General features: G+C 33.6%; 1 protein-coding gene across 6 annotated transcripts in view; it reads left to right on the top strand.

Annotated features, from left to right (window-relative positions):
• Positions 1 to 20,170, top strand: part of HERC4 (HECT and RLD domain containing E3 ubiquitin protein ligase 4) — a 158,127-nt gene that overhangs the window by 35,662 nt on the left and 102,295 nt on the right. For all 6 annotated transcript variants that reach the window (XR_012001097.1, XR_012001096.1, XM_026003496.2 and 3 more), the window contains 4 exons: positions 631 to 707; positions 3,860 to 4,081; positions 5,164 to 5,255; positions 13,758 to 13,888. Coding sequence is in view for 4 of the 6 variants with exons in the window: in XM_026003496.2 (XP_025859281.1) it covers positions 631 to 707; positions 3,860 to 4,081; positions 5,164 to 5,255; positions 13,758 to 13,888 (522 nt within the window). In the remaining 2 variants the exon portion in view is untranslated. The remainder of the gene's footprint in view (positions 1 to 630; positions 708 to 3,859; positions 4,082 to 5,163; positions 5,256 to 13,757; positions 13,889 to 20,170) is intronic.

Raw genomic sequence — 20,170 nt, 5'->3', positions numbered from 1 at the left:
AAGATGGCAGAAATATGACTGAACATATTAGTGATCATAATAAATACTAATTTATTAAATTTCTCCAGTAAAGAATTAAGTTTAATATAAACTGATTACGATGTAAAGGAAAAGGATAGCTCAGCTCAGAAGGAAGGGGTTTCATAAATTGCGAATTGTTAGCATGGTATGATAGGAATCCCTGTTGGTTCTTAAGAAACCTGCTAGAGAGCATGTATTAAACTAGGCCAAACACCAATTTTAGACAAATTAGATCATGTTCATTTGTCTTACAAATAGATTGCTAGGTTTTACACTTTGAGCTAAAGATTTCTTTTGATAAAAGAAAATATCTGAATTATAAAAGCATTGTAAGGAATACTTGAGGGTGTGAATATAGTTTGCCTAAATAATTTTTTCGAAATACTTTCTCATTACACCTCTTAATTTTTTACATTCGATTTTGTTCACGATGTTAGCATAAATAATTGGGTAAAATGGACTTATATAAAAAATAGAATAAACTGCTAGGAAACTACTTGCACATAGTAGGTGGTCAATAAATGGCAATAAATGGCATTAATAAATAGTATTCAGTAACCATTTGTTATATGGAATTAACTGATTTTGATGTCTTTTCTTATTTTCTAGAAATATTAAAAGTTTGTCAGATATCCAGATAGTACAGGTTGCTTGTGGTTACTATCATTCACTTGCACTTTCTAAAGGTAAGCATTATTTTAATTTTCTTACCCCTTTTCAGTTTTATTACTGGATACTTGAATTGAGCAGAAAGCTCTCCAACTGTGTTTGTTTGTTTTTTTAAGATTTTATTTATTTATTCATGAGAGACAGAGAGAAAGAGGCAGAGACACAGGCAGAGGGAGAAGCAGAAGCAGGCTTCATGCAGGAACCCTGATGTGGAACTTGTTCCTGGGACTCCAGGATCATACCCTGGGCCGAAGGCAGGCACTAAACCACTGAGCCAACCAGGGATCTCCTGTTCTTGAAATTCAAGATTGTCCTGGTTCTTTTTGATCCTTTTTATATCCACATACATTTTAGAATTAGCTTGTCAGTCTTCATAGTCACAGAAACTATTGTGATTTTGATTGGAATTACATTGTCTATAAATCAGTTTTAAGAAAATTTTTACAATATTGATTCTTTCAATTCTTGAACATGTTCTGTCTTTTAAAATCTTCTTTCAACTTTTCTCTATAGTATTTTGTTGTTTTCTGTGGAGTGGTCTTATACATCTTTTACTACTTTTTCCCTAGATATCAAATGATTTTTTTAATTTTTTTTTATTTTTGAATCATTTTCAAGTTATCGCTAGTATCTAAACATGGAATTGATTTTTGTGTCTAATTGTTCTATAGTTCACTAAATCCTATACCTTAATAGATGGAGGAAGTTTATAACTTACCCAATCTCATTTGATCTCAGACTTTATGTGAATAAAAACAAAGATGGCTAAGCATTCTATTAGGTTTGTTTGTTTTTGCTGCTGCTTTTAACTTTTTCATTTGCCAGCTAAGGATTGTAGCATAGGTTACCAAGGTTACCATATTGGTTTTTACCATTTAAAAAATAAGTTCCAGGGGCTTCATTATTATTATTTAACTCATTAAATGTCTAGCACCAGGCTAGAGCTGTGGGGAAATAAAGGTAAGATAATACAGTTGCAAACAGGGAAGCAGTGGGAGGAGCCTAAGTGATAAGCAGAGAGAATTATTTTAAGGACTGTACCATCTAGTGGAGGGTGCAGATAAATAACTAGTTTGAGACAGAAAAAATACAGTTTTGGTCAAGGTCATAGTAAAGTGCAATAGGAATGAAGAACAGTACAGTCATATTCATATAAATAACAATGTACTTACATACCGTGAAAAAGGATTACAAAGAAAAAAGTTTATAAAATCCTTTAAAAAAAAAAAAAAGGGCAGCCCAGGTGGCTCAGCAGTTTAGCGCCGCCTTTGGCCCAGGGTGTGATCCTGGAGTCCCAGGATCAAGTCCCACATTGAGCTCCTTGCATGGAGCCTGCTTCTTCCTCTGCCTGTGTCTCTGCCTCTCTCTCTCTCTCTGTGTCTCTCATGAATAAATAAATAAAATCTTAAAAAAAAAAAGTTTAAGATATTTAGAACATAAAACAGGGAGACTGAATTTAATCTGGGTGACCAGGGAAAGCTTCTTTTTTTAAGATTTTATTTATTTATTCATGAGAGACAGAAAGGAGGCAGAGACCGAGGGAAAAGCAGGCTCCACGCAGGGAGCCCAATGTGGGACTTGATCCTTGGAGCCCGGGATCACGCCCTGAGCCAAAGGCAGACCCTCAACTGCTGAGCCACCCAGGCATCCCACCAGGGAAAGCTTCTTACTGGGAGAGAGTGGAACTGAACTTGACAAAGCATGGGGGGAGGTCTACACAGAGGGATACACACTCACTGCAAGCATGTGAGAAATGGGCATTGGAGAATGTAAAGGAAGACAAGTCTCACTAGAGTATAGTGAGTGAGGGAAGAGATTGGTATGAAGTGAGCTTGGAAATATAGGTAGAGTATATAGAACATCATAGGCCTTGTTAAAAGTGCTTATCTTGGTATTAAGGGAAGGCTCTGACACCTTTTTTTCAGGTGAGCCACATTATCATATCTATATTTTATTTTATTTTATTTTTTTTATTTTTTTATTTTTTTAATTTTTATTTATTTATGATAGTCACACAGAGAGAGAGAGAGAGGCAGAGATACAGGCAGAGGGAGAAGCAGGCTCCATGCACCGGGAGCCTGACGTGGGATTCGATCCCGGGTCTCCAGGATCGCGCCCTGGGCCAAAGGCAGGCGCCAAACTGCTGCGCCACCCAGGGATCCCTCATATCTATATTTTAATATCTCCATGTAAATATACAGTTGTCTGCTAGTATGTCCATAAAATATTTCTGGAAGTATATACCAGTAATTGATAAGAATAGTTGTCTCTTGGAAGAGTACCTGGGGTCTAATTTTAGAGTAAAATTTACTTTTAAGTGTATACTATTTTATAGTATGAATTTTAAAAAGTTATTAGTACCATTGTTTAAAAAAAATAAGATATCTAAAGTTGCAAAAAAGAGTGGCAGTTGGAGGAGCAAAAATGACAAGCAGAGAGAACTATTATAGGAACCAGGTGAGATGGTGAGGAGTAGATCTGTTTGCCATATTTTTCTTTAGAAGGAAAACTGTATATTATGTGGTGATACATGATAGATTGATACCAATCTGTGTATAAGAGAGAAGAGTTAAGGATGACTCTGTATGTTTAGAGCTTGTACTATTGAATCAGTTATAATATCATTTACTGAGATGAAGAATACCGAGAGTAGGTCCAGATATGGAAGGTAGTGTGGGGGTCATAAATTGTTTGGAACACGCTGAACCGGAGGTGCGTTTGTAATATCTAAGTGTAGATATCAGATAAACGATTGGATACATGAGTTGTTTGCTCATGAAGAGATGTCTGGTCTAGTGATAAAATTTTGAATGTGATCAGTGTATAATAACTGAAGCCTTGAGCCTGGTTGAGTGCCTCTTGGGATTAATCATAGAATAAAAGTGAGACGTAAATATTAAAAAATAGTCCTAACTTAAGGAATGTAAGGAAATGAGATTACCCTCAGTCATGTGACTTACCATTCATTAGTAAGTCAAACTTAAAGTATACTAATACAGAATGTTCTTTTAGGTGGTATTATGTTTCCATATAAGATTTGAACTTAATAAAGGGAAATATGTATTTCCATTTGGTAAGAGGGAGAATGTCCCAAAATAACTGATGATCTTCAAATGAAATTTTTGTATGTGTGAGGAAAATAGTTAATTTTGTAATTTCTGTTTTACAGCGAGTGAAGTCTTCTGTTGGGGACAGAATAAATATGGCCAGTTGGGTTTAGGCATTGACTGTAAAAAGCAAGCTTCACCACAGCTGATTAAGTCTTTGCTTGGAATTCCTTTCATGCAAGTTGCAGCAGGAGGAGCCCATAGTTTTGTACTCACCCTTTCTGGAGCTATTTTTGGATGGGGACGCAACAAATTTGGTCAACTAGGTCTTAATGATGAAAATGGTAGGTTGTCATCATTTATAGAAAAATGTACTTAAAAAGAAATGATCTTTTGAGATGGACCAGTGAGTCTTAATGTCATAAAGAAATGTACCCAAATCTTCCCTGATGTGGAGAAGGGGTTGAGAGGTTTACCTAAAAATTCCATTTGAAAATACTTTTAAGGGATGGTGGGAATGCTAAAAAATATCTTTTTATTACAAAATAAACTCTAAAAAGTGTATCTGGGTAGAAATCTTTGTTAGATATTCATTAAAAGAAAGTTGTGAAAAACATTACTTCAATTGGTGATCACATCATTGGCCACCATTGGTGAAAGAAGTTGTAGAATTATTCTGGAAGGTAATATGAACCGTTAATCTATTTGAGTTTTTCAAGGAAATATTAAAATAATCTGAATCATTAAATCTTTATTTTGGGCTTCACTTTTAACATTGATTTACAGTTTGAAAATAAGCAATTTGAATTTTAAAAGTTATTATTTGAAACAAGTTAGTTTTGAACTGATTTTCATAACTACATTAGTGCAGATGGCAATATCTGAAATACAAAAACTAATATCATAAAATTCAACATAATTGTCCTGACTTAAGTGAACAAAAGTGAGTTGTTGGTCTAGTAACAACTGGTAATGATAAATAATACTCAGAATTTTAAAATACTTTGTTCTGCATAAGAAAAATATGTCAGATTAGGACATATTTCTTTTCTGCTACAAAATAGCAGAAAGTATAATTTTCAAGTATTTAAATAGAATTCTGTGAGCTTAATTATCATGAGGTGAATATAAAGAATGATATTAGAAGCAGTCAGATAGCTTTGAAATTACTTGATTTTTAGTCCTGTGCGGATTGGTGTTAAGGCAAATTAACACTTAAATTACTTTTTAAAACCCTCCTTTATCACAGCAACATGAATAGAAAGACCTGGGAACCCAATTAAGTAGGCTTGTACTACCAAATCACTGGATCACAGTTAAAATTATTTATCACTGTCTACTGAGCTTGGGAAGCTATAGAAGAAACACATTTTAGAAGAGTTTTAACTTAAAAAATACCGTTAACGTCTCTTGTTGGAATTTTCAGATAGGTATGTTCCTAATTTACTAAAGTCACTAAGAACTCAGAAAATAGTTTATATTTGTTGTGGAGAAGATCATACTGCAGCACTAACCAAGGTATTGTACTCCTATAAAACTTCTTTATTATTACTCATGGTAGTTATTTATAATTAGTGAATGTTTTCATGATAATTACATTAAAACTGGAATGTTATTGATGTCTAAAAAGTAATTTATCTTGAAGACAAGAACTAGATTATTACTGGTCAAAAACAATTTACCTTAATTTTCAACTTTGTTTTATGTTATGAAATATGAATTATGATCTGCTATTAAATGTGATGTTTTGTTGAATTTCTCAGCTTCATGTGAAATACTGTTTAATACTTTGAATGGAAAAAAATTCCTTTTTAGTTTGTCAGACTTGACATTCTATGTGTTTCAGTCCCATTTATATTGCATAATTACCTAATTTTAATTCCCATTTGGCTTATAAATACTGTATAACAAGTAATAGAGAGTAATGTATCTGTTAACCATAGGCTAAGTATTATGCAACCAGCTATAAGGAGCTTTCATCACAATCATATTAATGGTTTTAACTATGTCCTGTAACTTTCTTGGGTATGTGCCATTTCATTATCAGGACTGTGTAGTTCTCTAGTGATTAGAAGAGTAAAATGAAAATAAAAACATTAAACTAACCTTTACCGGGAATATTATTTATTATAGTTGTGTTAACATAAAGGAACTGGCATGTTATTTATTGGCTGAATTAGAAATTAATGTTTTTGCTTCTTTATCTTCATTCTGCATAGCAGATAAAATTAGCAAGAAAAAATTAGCTTCTAATCAAACTTCTACACACACAAAATTCTACACACTCCCACATTGGGAATTTTTTTTTAATTTTTTTTTTTGATAAGAGTTATTCTTAGTCACTATCAAGTATGGTGTACTCAGAGTACTTTAAAAATATGATGACTCATTATAAAAGTTAATTCTGAATAATTTACGTTACTTGCTTTTTAGTAAGGAACTTTTAGCTATTAATCTTACCATATTTTATTGATTTTTGTCATTCAAATTACAAATGTAATTACTAAAATCTTATTAACTCATGTTGGCAAATTATAAATCTAGTCATTCTTTTCTGTCATGGAGAGTCAGAAGACATAAGGCTATGTTGAAATAATAGTAAAAAATATTTTGTATATTATTCCTTAGCACTAACTTTGGTAGAAAGACTCACAATGTTAATGCTTATCAAATTCAGCCCTTCAAATAACCACTTATCTTATTTTCCCAGGATATATAACTATTTATATCTATTGAGGTTTTTTTAAATGCTAATATTCTATATTCCTCTCAAGATAGTAGCTGGTGATACTTGTTCCCTTGAATTTTTGGTGTATATTATTTTTACCAAAATCAGATAGTTTTAAATATACTAACAGGAAAATACTTTATTTTCCCTTGATTAAGTTAGAATATAGTTCCATATCCATATATCTTTTGTTTTTCTGGAAGAACTTTTTGCAGATAAATTAGGATTGCTTTACAAAGCATTTTCTTTGTGCAAAACCGACCTTAGGAATTTAAAAACAGACTTTAAAAAACAAGAACTGTAAAGATATGTATGTTAATGGGTTTGAACACACTATCATAAAGATGTCAGATTTTTTCAAGTTCACTTACAAATTCATTATGCAAGTCACATATATTTATATCTTTTGACTTAGCAATTGTACTTTTAAGAATCTGTCCCAAAGATAGGAAATTATGTATATACAAAGCCATTTATTGTGGCGTTATTTTAATAGCAAGAGAATGAAAGAATGCAGATGTCCTTCAGTAGCAGTTAGTTAGATAAACTGTGGTAACCATATGGACTTGTAAAACAGGAAGATCTGGTATTATGCTGTGGAATATCTTTAGGATATATTGGTAAGTAAAAGGAAGGTACAGAATGGTTGTCCTTTAAGCAGGGATAAAAGATGTTACATGGCATTTATATTTTTAAAAATTTAATAACTAGATCAAATGTACTTTGCTTTATAGTTTTGACTTTAGAACCTATAAAGTGTTACACATAATTAAAAAGCAAACATATGTTTTTAAGCAATTCTTAAAAATTGAAAGTAAAAAAAATACTAGTGGCATAACTACAAAAGAATTAAAGGCCTTTTAAAATACAGTATTTTTTTGTATATCACTAGTGGAAAATAGCCTGAAGATAAAATGAATTCACACAAAAATTTTCAACTCCCTTCTGTAGTCTTTTTTTTTTTTTTTAATTTTTAATTTTAATTTTTATTTTTTTTTATTTATTTATGATAGTCACAGAGAGAGAGAGGCAGAGACACAGGCAGAGGGAGAAGCAGGCTCCATGCACCGGGAGCCCGATGTGGGATTCGATCCCGGGTCTCCAGGATCGCGCCCTGGGCCAAAGGCAGGCGCCAAACCGCTGCGCCACCCAGGGATCCCCCCTTCTGTAGTCTTATTGTCAGTAATAAAATTGATAGTTTTATTCTCAATATATAACATACAGGACAGGATAAAGCAAATAAGTACTTTACTGTCATTAGACTAAAACTATGATTTTCAGCTTAAGATAAAAGGTTATAAAACAATAGGAACTAAATTAAAATCTTTTGATCTTTACTTTTAATCATGAGTATCATTATGAACTCATACTGTTTTCCTTCTAAAAAAATTTTTTTTGGTCATCCATGACTACTAATGGTTCTAGAAGTAATTAGCCATGTACATTCTGGAAGCAATGAGCATCCCTTGATTGTTGTAGACTCAATATGAAAAATAACCAGGGCTTCTTAGAGAAGAGTCTGATTTCATATACGAGGGGAAAAAAAGAAGTCTAAGAACAGCCTTGGGTATTGTGTATTACAAGGAAAGGGACTAAGGTCATGTCAGGGGGGACAACATCCAGGAGTTTTCACAAAAAGAAATAATGGTGGAAATAAATGGAAATATATCAAATATATAAAAATCCGTGACTTCCATATCATACTCTTATTCCTCAAGTCAGTACAAAGCAAACTTCATTGCTTATCTTTGAAGGTTGCTAGGACAACAACTCATTTTTAAAAAAATTAGTAAATGAGAAAGAGATATTTCTCCTACCTCCTATTTGCAGATTGTATTTCAGAGTAACTATAGTGAGGAGTTAAGTTATCTATAGAAAAATTCCAACTGATAAATCTGGAAGAAATAATAAGATTAGAAAATTTCCATTTTATACTCCCTAACATGAAGCAAGATGAAGATTGAAACATTAACTGTAATGTCAATGGATTAAGCTGTGAAACTTGTTAAGTCACTTATTTTTAATATTACCAACCAGACATACACTTGTATGTGAGGTAATAAAATAATGAGGAAGATTTAACATGGCCTCAGTATCAGATATTAAGACATTAAAATTAAAAGGGTCATTTCCTGAAGAGGATATAACAACTATATTTATATATGCATCCAACATAAGAGAACCTACATAATGTTAAGCAAATATTAACAGAGCTGAAACAGAAATAGCAGTAATAGTAGGAGACTCCAGTACCCCACTTTCAACAACAAATAGCTCATCCTTATGGAAAGTCAAGGAGGAAGCATAGGACTTGAGCTACACTTTATACCAAATAGACCTAACAGATATACAGTGCATTCCATCCAACAGCAGCACATATATGTTCTTCTCAAGCACGCAATAGAATATTCTGCAGGAGAGAGATGTTAGGTCATAAAACAAGTCCTAATAAATTTAAAAAGCTTGAAATCATATCAAGTATCTTTTCCAGTGACAATGGTATTGAAATGGTATGAATCAATAATTGGAGGAGAGCAAAGAAATTTGCAGATGTGTGGAAATTTTTTAAAAGCATGCTCCTGAACAATCATGGGTCAAAAAAGAAATAAAAGGGAAATAAAAAAACATCTTGAGACAAGTGAAAATGGAAGCACAATATACCAAAACTTATAGGATCCAACGAAAACAGCTATACACCACATATCCAGTAAAGTGTTTATAGCAATAAACAGCTACATTAAGAAAAAAAAAGATCTCAAAAGACAACCTTTATACTTCCAGGAACTAGGGAAAAAGAAAACCAAACTAAGCCCAGAGTTAGCAGAAGGAAGAAAATAACAAAGATCAGAGCAGAAATAGAGACTTAAATACATAAGATCAGTAAAACTAAGAACTGTTTTCCTGAAAAGATAAAAAAATAAAAATAAAAATCAATGTATCTTTAGGGAGACCAAGAAGAAAGACCCAGGATAAAAACTGGGAGACATTACAACTGATATTACACAAATGAAAGGATTATAAGAAACTACTGTGAACAATCACATGTCAACAAATTGTATAACATAGATGAAAAGGATAAATTCCTAGAAATATCTGAACTACCAAGGCTGAATCATGAAGTAGAGAACCTAAACAGACCCTTAACTTGTAAGGAGATTGAATCACTAATCAAAAATCTCCCGTCAACAACAACAAAAAACCCCAGGACCAGATGGCTTCACTGGTGAGTTCAACCATTCAATAAATAATGCCAACCCATTTCAAACTCTTCAAAAAAATAGGAACCACTTATAAATGCATTTTATGAGGCCACTATTATGTTCATACCAAAGCCACAAAAAGACTCTACAAGAACATAAAATAATAGGCCAATATCCCTGGTGGACATAGGTGCAAAACTCCTTAACCAAATAATAGCAAACCAAATATAACAGTACATTAAAACGATCACATGCCATGATCAAGTGGGATTTATCCCTGGGATGTAAGAATGGTTTAACTATCTGCAAATCAGTCAATGCCACATTAGTAGAATCAAGGTTAAAAGTAATATGATCATCCTAATAGATCCAGGAAATGCATTTGGTGAAATTCAGCATCCTTTCATGATAAAATTTCTCAATAAAGTACAGAAGGAATATGCCTCAACATTATAAAGGCCATAAATGACAAGCCTACAGCTAACCTCATATTCAGTGGTGGAAAGCTGAAAGTTCTTCCTGTAAGATCAAGAATAAGACAGGGTTGCACACCCTCATCACCTCTATTCAGGATAGTACTGAAAATCCTAGCTAGAGTGATTATAGTAAAGAAAAAGAAATAAAAGGCATCCAAATTAGGAAAAACTAAAATGGTCTGTTTGCAGATGACATAATATTATATATAGAAAGCCCTTAAGACTACCAAAACTCCGTTTGAACTAATAAATGAATTCAGTAAAGTTGCAGGATACAGAGTCAACGTACAAAAATCGATTGCATTTCTATAAGAACAAACTCTGGAAGAGAAATTACGAAAGCAGTCCCATTTATACTATCCTGAAAAACAATAAAATACTGAGGAATAAATTTAACTGAGGAGTGGAAGAGGTCTTTCATTGAAAACCATGTAACACATCAATGAAAAATTGAAGAGGACGCAAAGAAATGGAAAGATACTGCATATTCTTGGATTGGAATAATTCATTTTGTTAAAGTGTTCATACTACTGAAAGTGATCCACAGATTCAGTGTAACCCCTGTCAAAGTTCCAGTGGCATTTTTCACAGAAATAGAACAGATAATCCTGAAATTCATATGGAATCACAAAAGACCTAGAATAGCCAAAGCAATCTTGAGAAAGAACAGCAAAGCTGGAGCATCAAGCTCCTGATTTCAAACTATATTACAAAGCTATAGTAATCAAAACAGCATAGTACTGGCATAAAAACACACATAGACCAAACAGTAGATAGCCCAGAAATAAACCCACATATAAACTAATGTTTAACTAATCAGTGACAAGACACTGACAACACACAATGGGAAAGTTTGATCTCTTCAATAAATGGTGTTGGGAAAACAATATATGCAAAAGAAATTGGATCCCTATTTTTACCATTAACAAAATGTAACTCAAAATGGATTAAAGGCATAAATGTAAGACCTGAAACAAACTCCTGGAAGAACACATGGAGTGAAAAGCCCATTGACATTGGTCTTGGTAATTTTGTGGGTATGACACTAAAAGCACAAGTAACAAAAGGAAAAAAAAATAAGTGGAACTCCAAATGAAAAAAGGTTTTGCATAGCAGAAGGCACATCAACAAAATGAAAAAGTAGCCTGTGGAACGAGAGAAAATATTAGCAGACCATTTATCTGATAAGGGGTTAATGCCCAAAATATAAGAGAAACTATAACTCAATGGCTAAAAACCCAAATAATCTGGTTTAAAAATGGGCAAAGACCTTGAATAGGTACTTTCCTAAAGAATATAATAATAAAAGGGCAACAGGTACATGAAAAGGTGCCTCGTGTTAGCATCATGATCCATCAGCAAAACTCAAAACCTCAGTGAGGTAACATAACACCCCACATCTGTTAGAGTGGCTGTTAAAAAAAAATAAAGGACAAGTATTGGTGAGGATGTGAAGAAAAGGGGAACCCTTGTCACTGCTGGTGGGGATGTAAACTGGTGCAAATAGAAAACAATATGGAGGTTTTTCCAAAAATGATACATGGAGCTATATGATCAAGGAAATCCCACTTCTAGGTATATTATCTGAAGGAAATAAAAACAGATTCATGAAGAAATAATTCCACTCCCATGTACATTGTAACATTTTTCACAGTAGCCAATAAACAACTTGAGTGTCCATTACCAGATGAATGGATAAAGAAAATGTATGTTGTATATACACAAAGGAATAATATTAAGCCAGAAAAAAGGGAATACTTGTATTTGCATCCATTTACAACATGGATGAACCTGGAGGGCATTATTATAAGTGAATTAAGCTAGAGAAAGACAAATACTATTATTTATATGGGGAATCTTTTTAAAAAGTCAAATTTGTAGAAATGTTGTTTGCCCCAGGGGCTAGGGAAGTGGTGTCTAGAGGAAATGGGAAATTGGTTAAGGGTACAGACTTTCTCTTATGAGTAAATTCTGAAGCAAGATTTGATGTACAGCATGGTGACTATAATTAACAGTACTGTATTCTATGCCTGAAATTTGCCAGGAGAGTAGATCTGAAGCAGTCTTAACAAAAGTAGATGGTGGACGTGTTAATTAACTTCTTTGTGGTAGTCGTTTCACAATGCATACATATGTCTAATCCCGTGGTATACTTGAAATATGTACAGTTTCATTTGTCAGTTCAATCATACCTAAATAAACCTGGAAAAAAATGATACCAGTTACAAAAATCATAAATAAAAATGGACATTTTTGCCATTTTTATCAAGAAAAGAAAATTAATTTTGTAAGTTGATAACGATATTAGTTACACATTTATATGTGTGAGAGGCATATGCCATTAGAGATACTTAACAAATGATTTGATGACCAGTTTACTTTAAAGTACTCCAATACTTTTTTTTTTTTGCTTTAAAGTACCCTGAAAAAGGAAAATGGGAGGGGCATTGATGAAACAAGGTTATTTAACTTTTGCTGGTGGTTAAAGCCAAGTGATGGTTATATGATGATGTGTGCATATATATTTGTATTTATATTTGTATATACATGTCTTTACTTTCGTATAATTGTTTGAATTTTTCCATGATGAAAAGTTTAAAAAAGAAAAACCAATTTCCTTACATAGTAGTATATATACTTACACTATTAAATGATGAAAGCAGGATATAAAATTGTATATACAGATACAACTCTGAAGAAAAGCAGTTGAATTGAAAAACAGTAATTGTACTTGTGTTAAGTTGTCATCACAAATTACTTTTTTATACATAACCTTATCCAGTTGTACATTTTTACCATAAGTTTTTTAAAGACGATATATAGTAGACCCTTGAACAACACAGGTTTGAACTGAATGGGTCCACATATTCACAGATCTTTTTTAGTAAAGTTTTTGGAGATTTGCAACAGTTTGAAAACACAGGTAAACTGTGTAGCATAGAAATACCAAAAAAGCTAAGTTAGGTATTGTTTATGTTATCAGTAAAGCTTTCAGTCAGAAGTAGGCTATTAGTAGTTAACTTTTGGGGGAAGCAAAAGTTGTATGTGGATTTTTGACTGCACCAAGGGGTTGACACCCCTCCCTCCCTGCTTTGTTTGAGGGTCAACTGTATATTGTAGCAACTATGTGTTAAAAATAGCTGTATTTGTGCACTCTCGTTTAATTACAATCTTTCTGCTGAGCCTTTATGTCAAAAGCATAACTAGTTTGAAAACTGAAGATACCATTTTTAGGTTTTGTGATATTTTATGGGTGTGTACTTGGGATTCAACAAGAATATAATGATCATGAAAGGCAATGCAAAAAAATTATTAGTATCTCTTTAACGATAGCTTCAACTAAATATAATGACAAGGACATAATTAAGTACTTTTAAAATATGTGAAAATAGCCTGGAATTCTCTTAGTTTTAAGTCATTTTACCTTGAAAACTCAGCTATCATCTACATTGTGAAGACAATAGAAGAGAAAAATTGACTCCATGTATTAAAGATGTAACCTGTTTTCTTAAAGATTATTTTATCAAGCCTTCTAATGATAAAAGGTTTTGTCTTTATTTTATTTATTTATTTATTTATTTATTTATTTATTTATTTATTTATTTATTTATTTTAGGAAGGTGGCGTGTTTACTTTTGGAGCTGGAGGGTATGGTCAGTTGGGTCATAACTCTACCAGTCATGAAATAAACCCACGGAAAGTTTTTGAACTTATGGGAAGCATTGTTACTCAGATTGCTTGTGGAAGGTAAGCTATTATATAAGAGAATATCTTACTCTCCATAACTCAGTTATTTAGGATTTTTTTTTTTTGACAGTCCAGGCCTTTTATTTTTTTACACCTTTTTGGTCATGAATTTATAGGGAGTGAAAAAAAAAAAAAAAAATATAGGGAGTGGGTTCCAGCAACTGAAGCTTCTTTCCATTGGTTTGCACAAAATGTACTTCTCTGGGTGGAGCAGGCTGGCACTTCAGTTGAACTCAAGTATTTTTTTCTTTGGCTTTCTTTTTTTCTGATCATTTTTCTTTCTGTGTTTCAGGAAGTGGTATCTTGGCTCTCAGAGTGCTTAATGTTTTCATTTTCAGTACACACAAAAATTTTTTAGACAAAAAGAATCTTGCCCTTGTTTATTTATAACAGTGCCAAGAGCATGCTGGGTAACATTGTAGACTTTGATTTGCCACTGAAATATTTGTAAGACATTCCTTTTTTTAAAGATTTTATTTATTTATTCATGAGAGACACAGAAAGAGAGGCAGAGACATAGGCAGACCGAGAAGCAGGCTCCATGCAGGGAGCCCAATGAGGGACTCAAGGATTATGCCCTAAGCCAAAGGCAGACGCTCAACCACTGAGCCACCCAGGCGTCCCAGGACATTCCTTTTTGAATAGTGCCTGTCCCCTTGATGTCTACAGTATAACCTTTCTTGTGGATTTGCATATATGTGGCCAAAGAAATAATTCTGTATCTTCTAAAAGGCCTAGAGAACATACAGGGGTGTCCCTCCTTTTTCCCTTTGTGTTGGTCATTTTGCAGATTACTAGAAGATGGCAGTTCCTAGCTGAAAGTAGGGGATTTTTTTTTTTTTAAAACAAATTGTTTAGCAATTTAGGAATCTAAGATAAAAACATTCTTCCCTAAATGCTTAATTTGCTGCTAAGGAGTAATAGGAGAAACATCTTTTATACTGATTATTTTATGTTTCTCTATTTGAAACAAATTTATCTGGGCAAAGACATTAATATTGAATATGTAATATTTGTTGTACATAACATCACACTTAAAGGGAAAGTACAAATCCTCTTTCTTTTCCACCTTTTTTTATTTAAAGAATGAGGAAATTGAGCAGCTGATTATTAGCAGCTAATTAATTATTTAACAGCTAGTTATTTTACTAGTAACCAGTTGTTACTGATAAAAGTTGAATTGGAATACTGGTTCCCAGTTCTTGAGAGTAAATAGAAAAGTCACAGCTTTGAAATTGAGCTTCACCTTTGGTGGGTTAAATTAGGTAGATTCCCAAAAACAAAATGTACTTTGGGTTTTAACCACTTAGCTTAATTTTTTATATGTAGTATATATCCATATACAGTAGGATTCAATTTTGCCAACTGTTAACTTCAAATACATGAAATCACACTGTAGGTAGTCTTTGGTGACTTTTTTAACATGCTACTTATATGATTATCTGTATGTGTGAAGATACAGTTTTCCAACATAGAGTATTGCTGTATTTTATTCAGTTATATGTGTATATAATTATTTGCTCATTCTGTTACTGGCAGCTGTTTGGATGCTTCCAGTTTTTGGCAATTACAAATAATGTTTTGAACATTTGTTATATGATATACATAAACCTTCATATCTCTAAGTATTTACCTAAAACAGGATTGTTGAGTCATAGAGGATACTTACCTTGAATTTTGCAGGTTAATGTCACTCTGTTTACCAGAATGATTATATCAATTTACATTTCTATTAATATTGTATGAGAATTCCTGACACTCTGTGTCCTTGTGCCCATTTGGTATTGTCACACTTTGAAATTTTTGCTAATCTCTTGGGTATATAGTGTTCCTTAATCATGATTTTAATTTGCATTTCCATGATTTGATACAGATTGAATTGAATCTGTAGATCACTTTGGGAAATGTTGACATCTTAACAGTAGTAAGTCTTCCAGTCCACGAACATGAGATATCTTCCCATTTATGTCTCTAATTTATTCCAGTAATCTTTTTGTAGTTTTCATCATATGTCTTTTAAAGTTTTTTTTGGATTTTTGTTATTAGTGTATGGAAATGGAACTCATTTTTGCATATTAATTTTGTATCCTGCTGCTTCGGTGTCTTTTATATTTCTGATAGTTCTTTTGTGTGGAATCTCTAATGTTTTTTGCATATAAGGTCATATCATCTCTACACAGAAATAATTTTACTTCCTTTTCAATTTAGGTGCCTTTTATTTCTTTTTCTTGCTGGAACTTCTAGTATTACGTTGAATAGAAGTATTCAAAGTAGGATCCTTGCCTCATTCCTATTCTTAGAGGAAAAGCTTTTAATCTTTTACCATTAAGTACGATGTTTGTGGTGGGTTTTCATATATGGCTTTTATTATGTTGAGGTAATTTTCTTTTCTTTTTTTTTAAGATTTTATTTATTTATTCATGAGAGACACACACACACAGGGAGGCAGAGACATAGGCAGAGGGAGAAGCAGGCTCCATTCAGGGAGCCTGACGTGGGACTTGATCAGGCCCTGGGCTGAAGGCGATGCTAAACCACTGAGCCACCCGGGCTGCCCAGAGATAATTTTCTTTTATTGGTACTTTTTTAGTGTTTTTATCATAAAATGGTGTCATATTTGTTGATTTTTTATTGAAATGATGGTGTGGGTTTTTCTTCATTGTCTTAGCCTTGTAAATTAACACTGATCAATTTGCATATCCTGAACCATCTCTGCATCCCATTTAGCTGGGTATATAGTTTTTTCAATATACTACTGAATTCTGTTTGCTAATGTTGTATTGAGAATTTTTGCATCAGTACCCATAAGGGATAATGGTCTGTAGCTTTCTTGTAGTGTCCTTGTCTGACTTTGATATCAGGGCAATGCTGACCTCATGGAATGAATTAGAAAGTTGTACCTCTTCAACTTTTTTTTTGGGGGGGGGAGGATGTGAATAGGATTGGTGTTGATTCTTTAAATGTTTGGTAGAAGTCACAAATGAAGCCATTGGTGTAAAGCTTTTCTTTGTTGGGAGATTTTTGATTATTGTTTCAGTTGTTTTACCATTTACAGATCTGTTGTGGTTTCTTATTTTTTTGTGATTTAGTATTAGTAGGTTTTGTATTTCTAGGATTTTGTCTATTTCATCTAAATCATCTAATTTGTTGGCAAAGAACTGTTTACTCTCTTACCATCCTTTTTACTTTGGCAGCATAAGTAGTAGTGCCCCCACTTTTTTTTTTTTTTTAAAGATTTTATTTATTTATTTATTCATGACAGACACAGAGAGAGAGAGAGGCAGAGGGAGAAGCAGGCTCCATGCAGGGAGCCCGACATGGGACTCGATCCCCAGACTCCAGGATCACGCCCTGGGCTGAAGGCAGGCGCCAAACCTCTGAGCCACTCAGGGACCCCCCGCCCCCACTTTTATTCTGATTCTAATTTCTTTACTTCTTTCTTAGTCAAATTAGCAAAAGTTTTGTCAATTTTGTTGATCTTTGTAAAACCAATTTTTAGTTCCATTGACTTTTGCTATTTTTCCTTTTTCTATTCCATTTATATCAACTCTCATCTTTATTATTTTCTTTCTTCTGCCAGCGTTGTGGTTTGTTTGTTTAGGACCTTAGGTTGTCAAGTTGGGTTGTGCACATGAGCTCTTTCTTGTATTTTTTGTTTTGGTTTGTTTGGGTTTTTTTTGTTTTTTTGTTTTTTGTTTTAGGTAGGCTCCATGGCCAGCATGGAGCCCAGTGCGAGGCTTGAACCCAGGGCCCTGAGATCAAGACCTGAGCTGAGATCAAGATTTGGATGCTCAACCAACTTAACCACCAGACACCCCAAAATCTTTCATGTTTTTTAATGTAAATTTCCCCCTTAGCACTTCCCCCCCCTCCCCCCCCGCATCTTTTGTTTTGATATGCTGTGTTTCATTCTCTTAAGTCTTGTGATTTCTTTGATTCATAGGTCATTTAAAAGTATGTTGTTGAAAAAAAAAAGTATGTTGTTGAATTTCCACAAATTTGTGAATTTTCTAATTTCTTTATGTTACTGATTGCTAATGTCCTCCTTTTGTGGTTGTAAAAGATACTTTGTATGATGTCTGTCTTTTAAAATCTATTTAGACTTACTTTCTGGCCTAACATAGTGTCTAACATGGACAATGCCCCATGTGCATTTGAGAAGAATGTGTATGTTGTCGTTGGGTAGTGTGTGCCCTGTTACATCTAGTTGACTTAATTGTGTTGTTCAGGTCCTCTGTTTCCTTACTTCTGTGTGGTTATTCTATTATTGAGAGCAGGGTTATTAAAGTCTCCTACCATATTGTAGAATAATTTCTCCCTTTAATTCAGTTTTTGCTTCATATATTTTGATGGTCTTTTATTAGATGTGTAAATGTTTTTGTTATCCTTTTGCTATACGGAACCTTTTGTTAAAATATAATGTCCTTTGTCCCTTGTAACCTTTTTTTATTTAAAATCTATTTTGCTGGGTATCCCTGGGTGGCTTAGTGGTTAAGCTCCTGCCTTTGGCCCGGGGTGTGATTCTGGAGTCCCGGGATCAAGTCACACGTTGGGCTCCCTGCGTGGAGCCTCCTTCTCCCTCTGCCTGCCTGTGTGTGTGTGTGTGTGTGTGTGTGTGTGTGTGTGTCTCATGCATAAATAAAATCTTTAAAAAATAATAAAATATATGTTGTTTGGGGCACCTGGGTGGCTCAGGAGTTGTGCATCTGCCTTTGGCTCAGGGCATGACCCAGGGTCCTGGGATCAAGTCCTGCATCAGGCTCCTCTGGGGAGCCTGCTTCTCCCTCTGTCTATGTCTCTGCCTCTCTGTGTCTCTTACGAATAAATAAATAAATAATCTTTAAAAAAAAAAAAAAAACTATTTTGTCTGATAGAGTATGGCCACCCTGCTCTCTTTTGGTTGTTGGCATGAAATATCTTTTTCCATCTTTTCACTCTTAGCCTATTTGTATCTCTTGTAAATAATATATAGTTGGATCATGTTTTATTATCCATTCTGCCAGTCTCTGTCTTTTGAGTGGACAGCTTAATCCACTTACACTTACAGTTAATTACTGAGATGTAGGGACTTTCATCATTTTGCTCTTTGCTTCTTGTCTCTCAATTCCTGGATTTATTGTCTCCTTTTATGTTGTTTTTTTGCAGAGAGATGTTTTAATTTCCTTCTCTGTATATTCTATAGCTACTTTCTTTGTGGTTACCATGGTGATTACATTTAATATCCCGAAGTTATAATACTAATTCAAATTAATACCAGGTTAACCTTAATAACATAAAAAACTTTGCCCCTATGTAGCTTTATCCCCACCTCCTTTCAGTTATTGATTTCACAAAATAACTTATTTATACATTGTGTATTCAAAAATATGTTTATGCATCAGTCTCTTAAGAAAACAAAATAACTTGTAAACAGAAGTTATAATGCTAGCCTTTATAAACATCCATGTGTTTACCTTTACAAAGATCTTTATTTTATCATGTGGCTTTGAGTTACTGTATGATGTTCTTTCATTTCAACCTTTAGGATTCTTTTTAGCATTTCTGGCAGGGTAGGTCTAGTGATAACAAATTCCCTCAGCTCTTGTTTATATATAAATGTCTTAATTCCTCCCTCACTTTCAAAGGACAGTTTGCCAGACATTAGATTCTTGGTTGAATTCTAGTTTATTTTTTTAAGCACTTTGACTATGTTAGCCCAGTCTGTTCTGACATCCAGAGTTTCTGGTGAAGAATCTCATAATCTTATTAAAGATCCCTTAGTTATGACAAGTCACTTCTCTCTTGATGCTATCATATTTCTTCTTTTATCTTTTTTTTTAATTCAAAGATTTTATTTATTCATGAGAGGCACAGAGAGAGGCAGACATAGAGGGAGAAGCAGGCTCCTCACAGGGAGCCAGGTATGAGACTCTTTCCTGGGATCTGGAGATCATGCCCTGAGCCGAAGGCAGACGCTCAACCGCTGAACCAGCCAGGCATCCCTCTTCTTTTATCTTTGGACAAATTGATTGATTGTAATGTATCTTAGTGTGGGTCTCTTTCAGTTCATCCTTTTGGAGTTCATTGAGTTTCTTGGATCCTTATGTCTTTCATCAGATTTGGGAAGTTTTTGGCCATTATTTCTTCAAGGTTCTCTCTCTTTAGCTTTTTACCTTTTAGAACTCCCATAGTACCTATGTTGGTCCACTTGATGATATCCCATAGGTCCCTTAGTTTCTCTTCAACTTTAGTCTTTTTTCTTTCTAATTTCAAGTTCCCTCATTTGTTTTTCTGCCCACTCAA

Source organism: Vulpes vulpes, chromosome 4 (genome assembly GCF_048418805.1).
Source record: "Vulpes vulpes isolate BD-2025 chromosome 4, VulVul3, whole genome shotgun sequence".
Lineage (NCBI taxonomy): Eukaryota > Metazoa > Chordata > Mammalia > Carnivora > Canidae > Vulpes > Vulpes vulpes.
The sequence above is the reverse complement of the archived record's forward strand: the minus strand, read 5'-3'. Positions and strand labels throughout refer to the sequence as shown.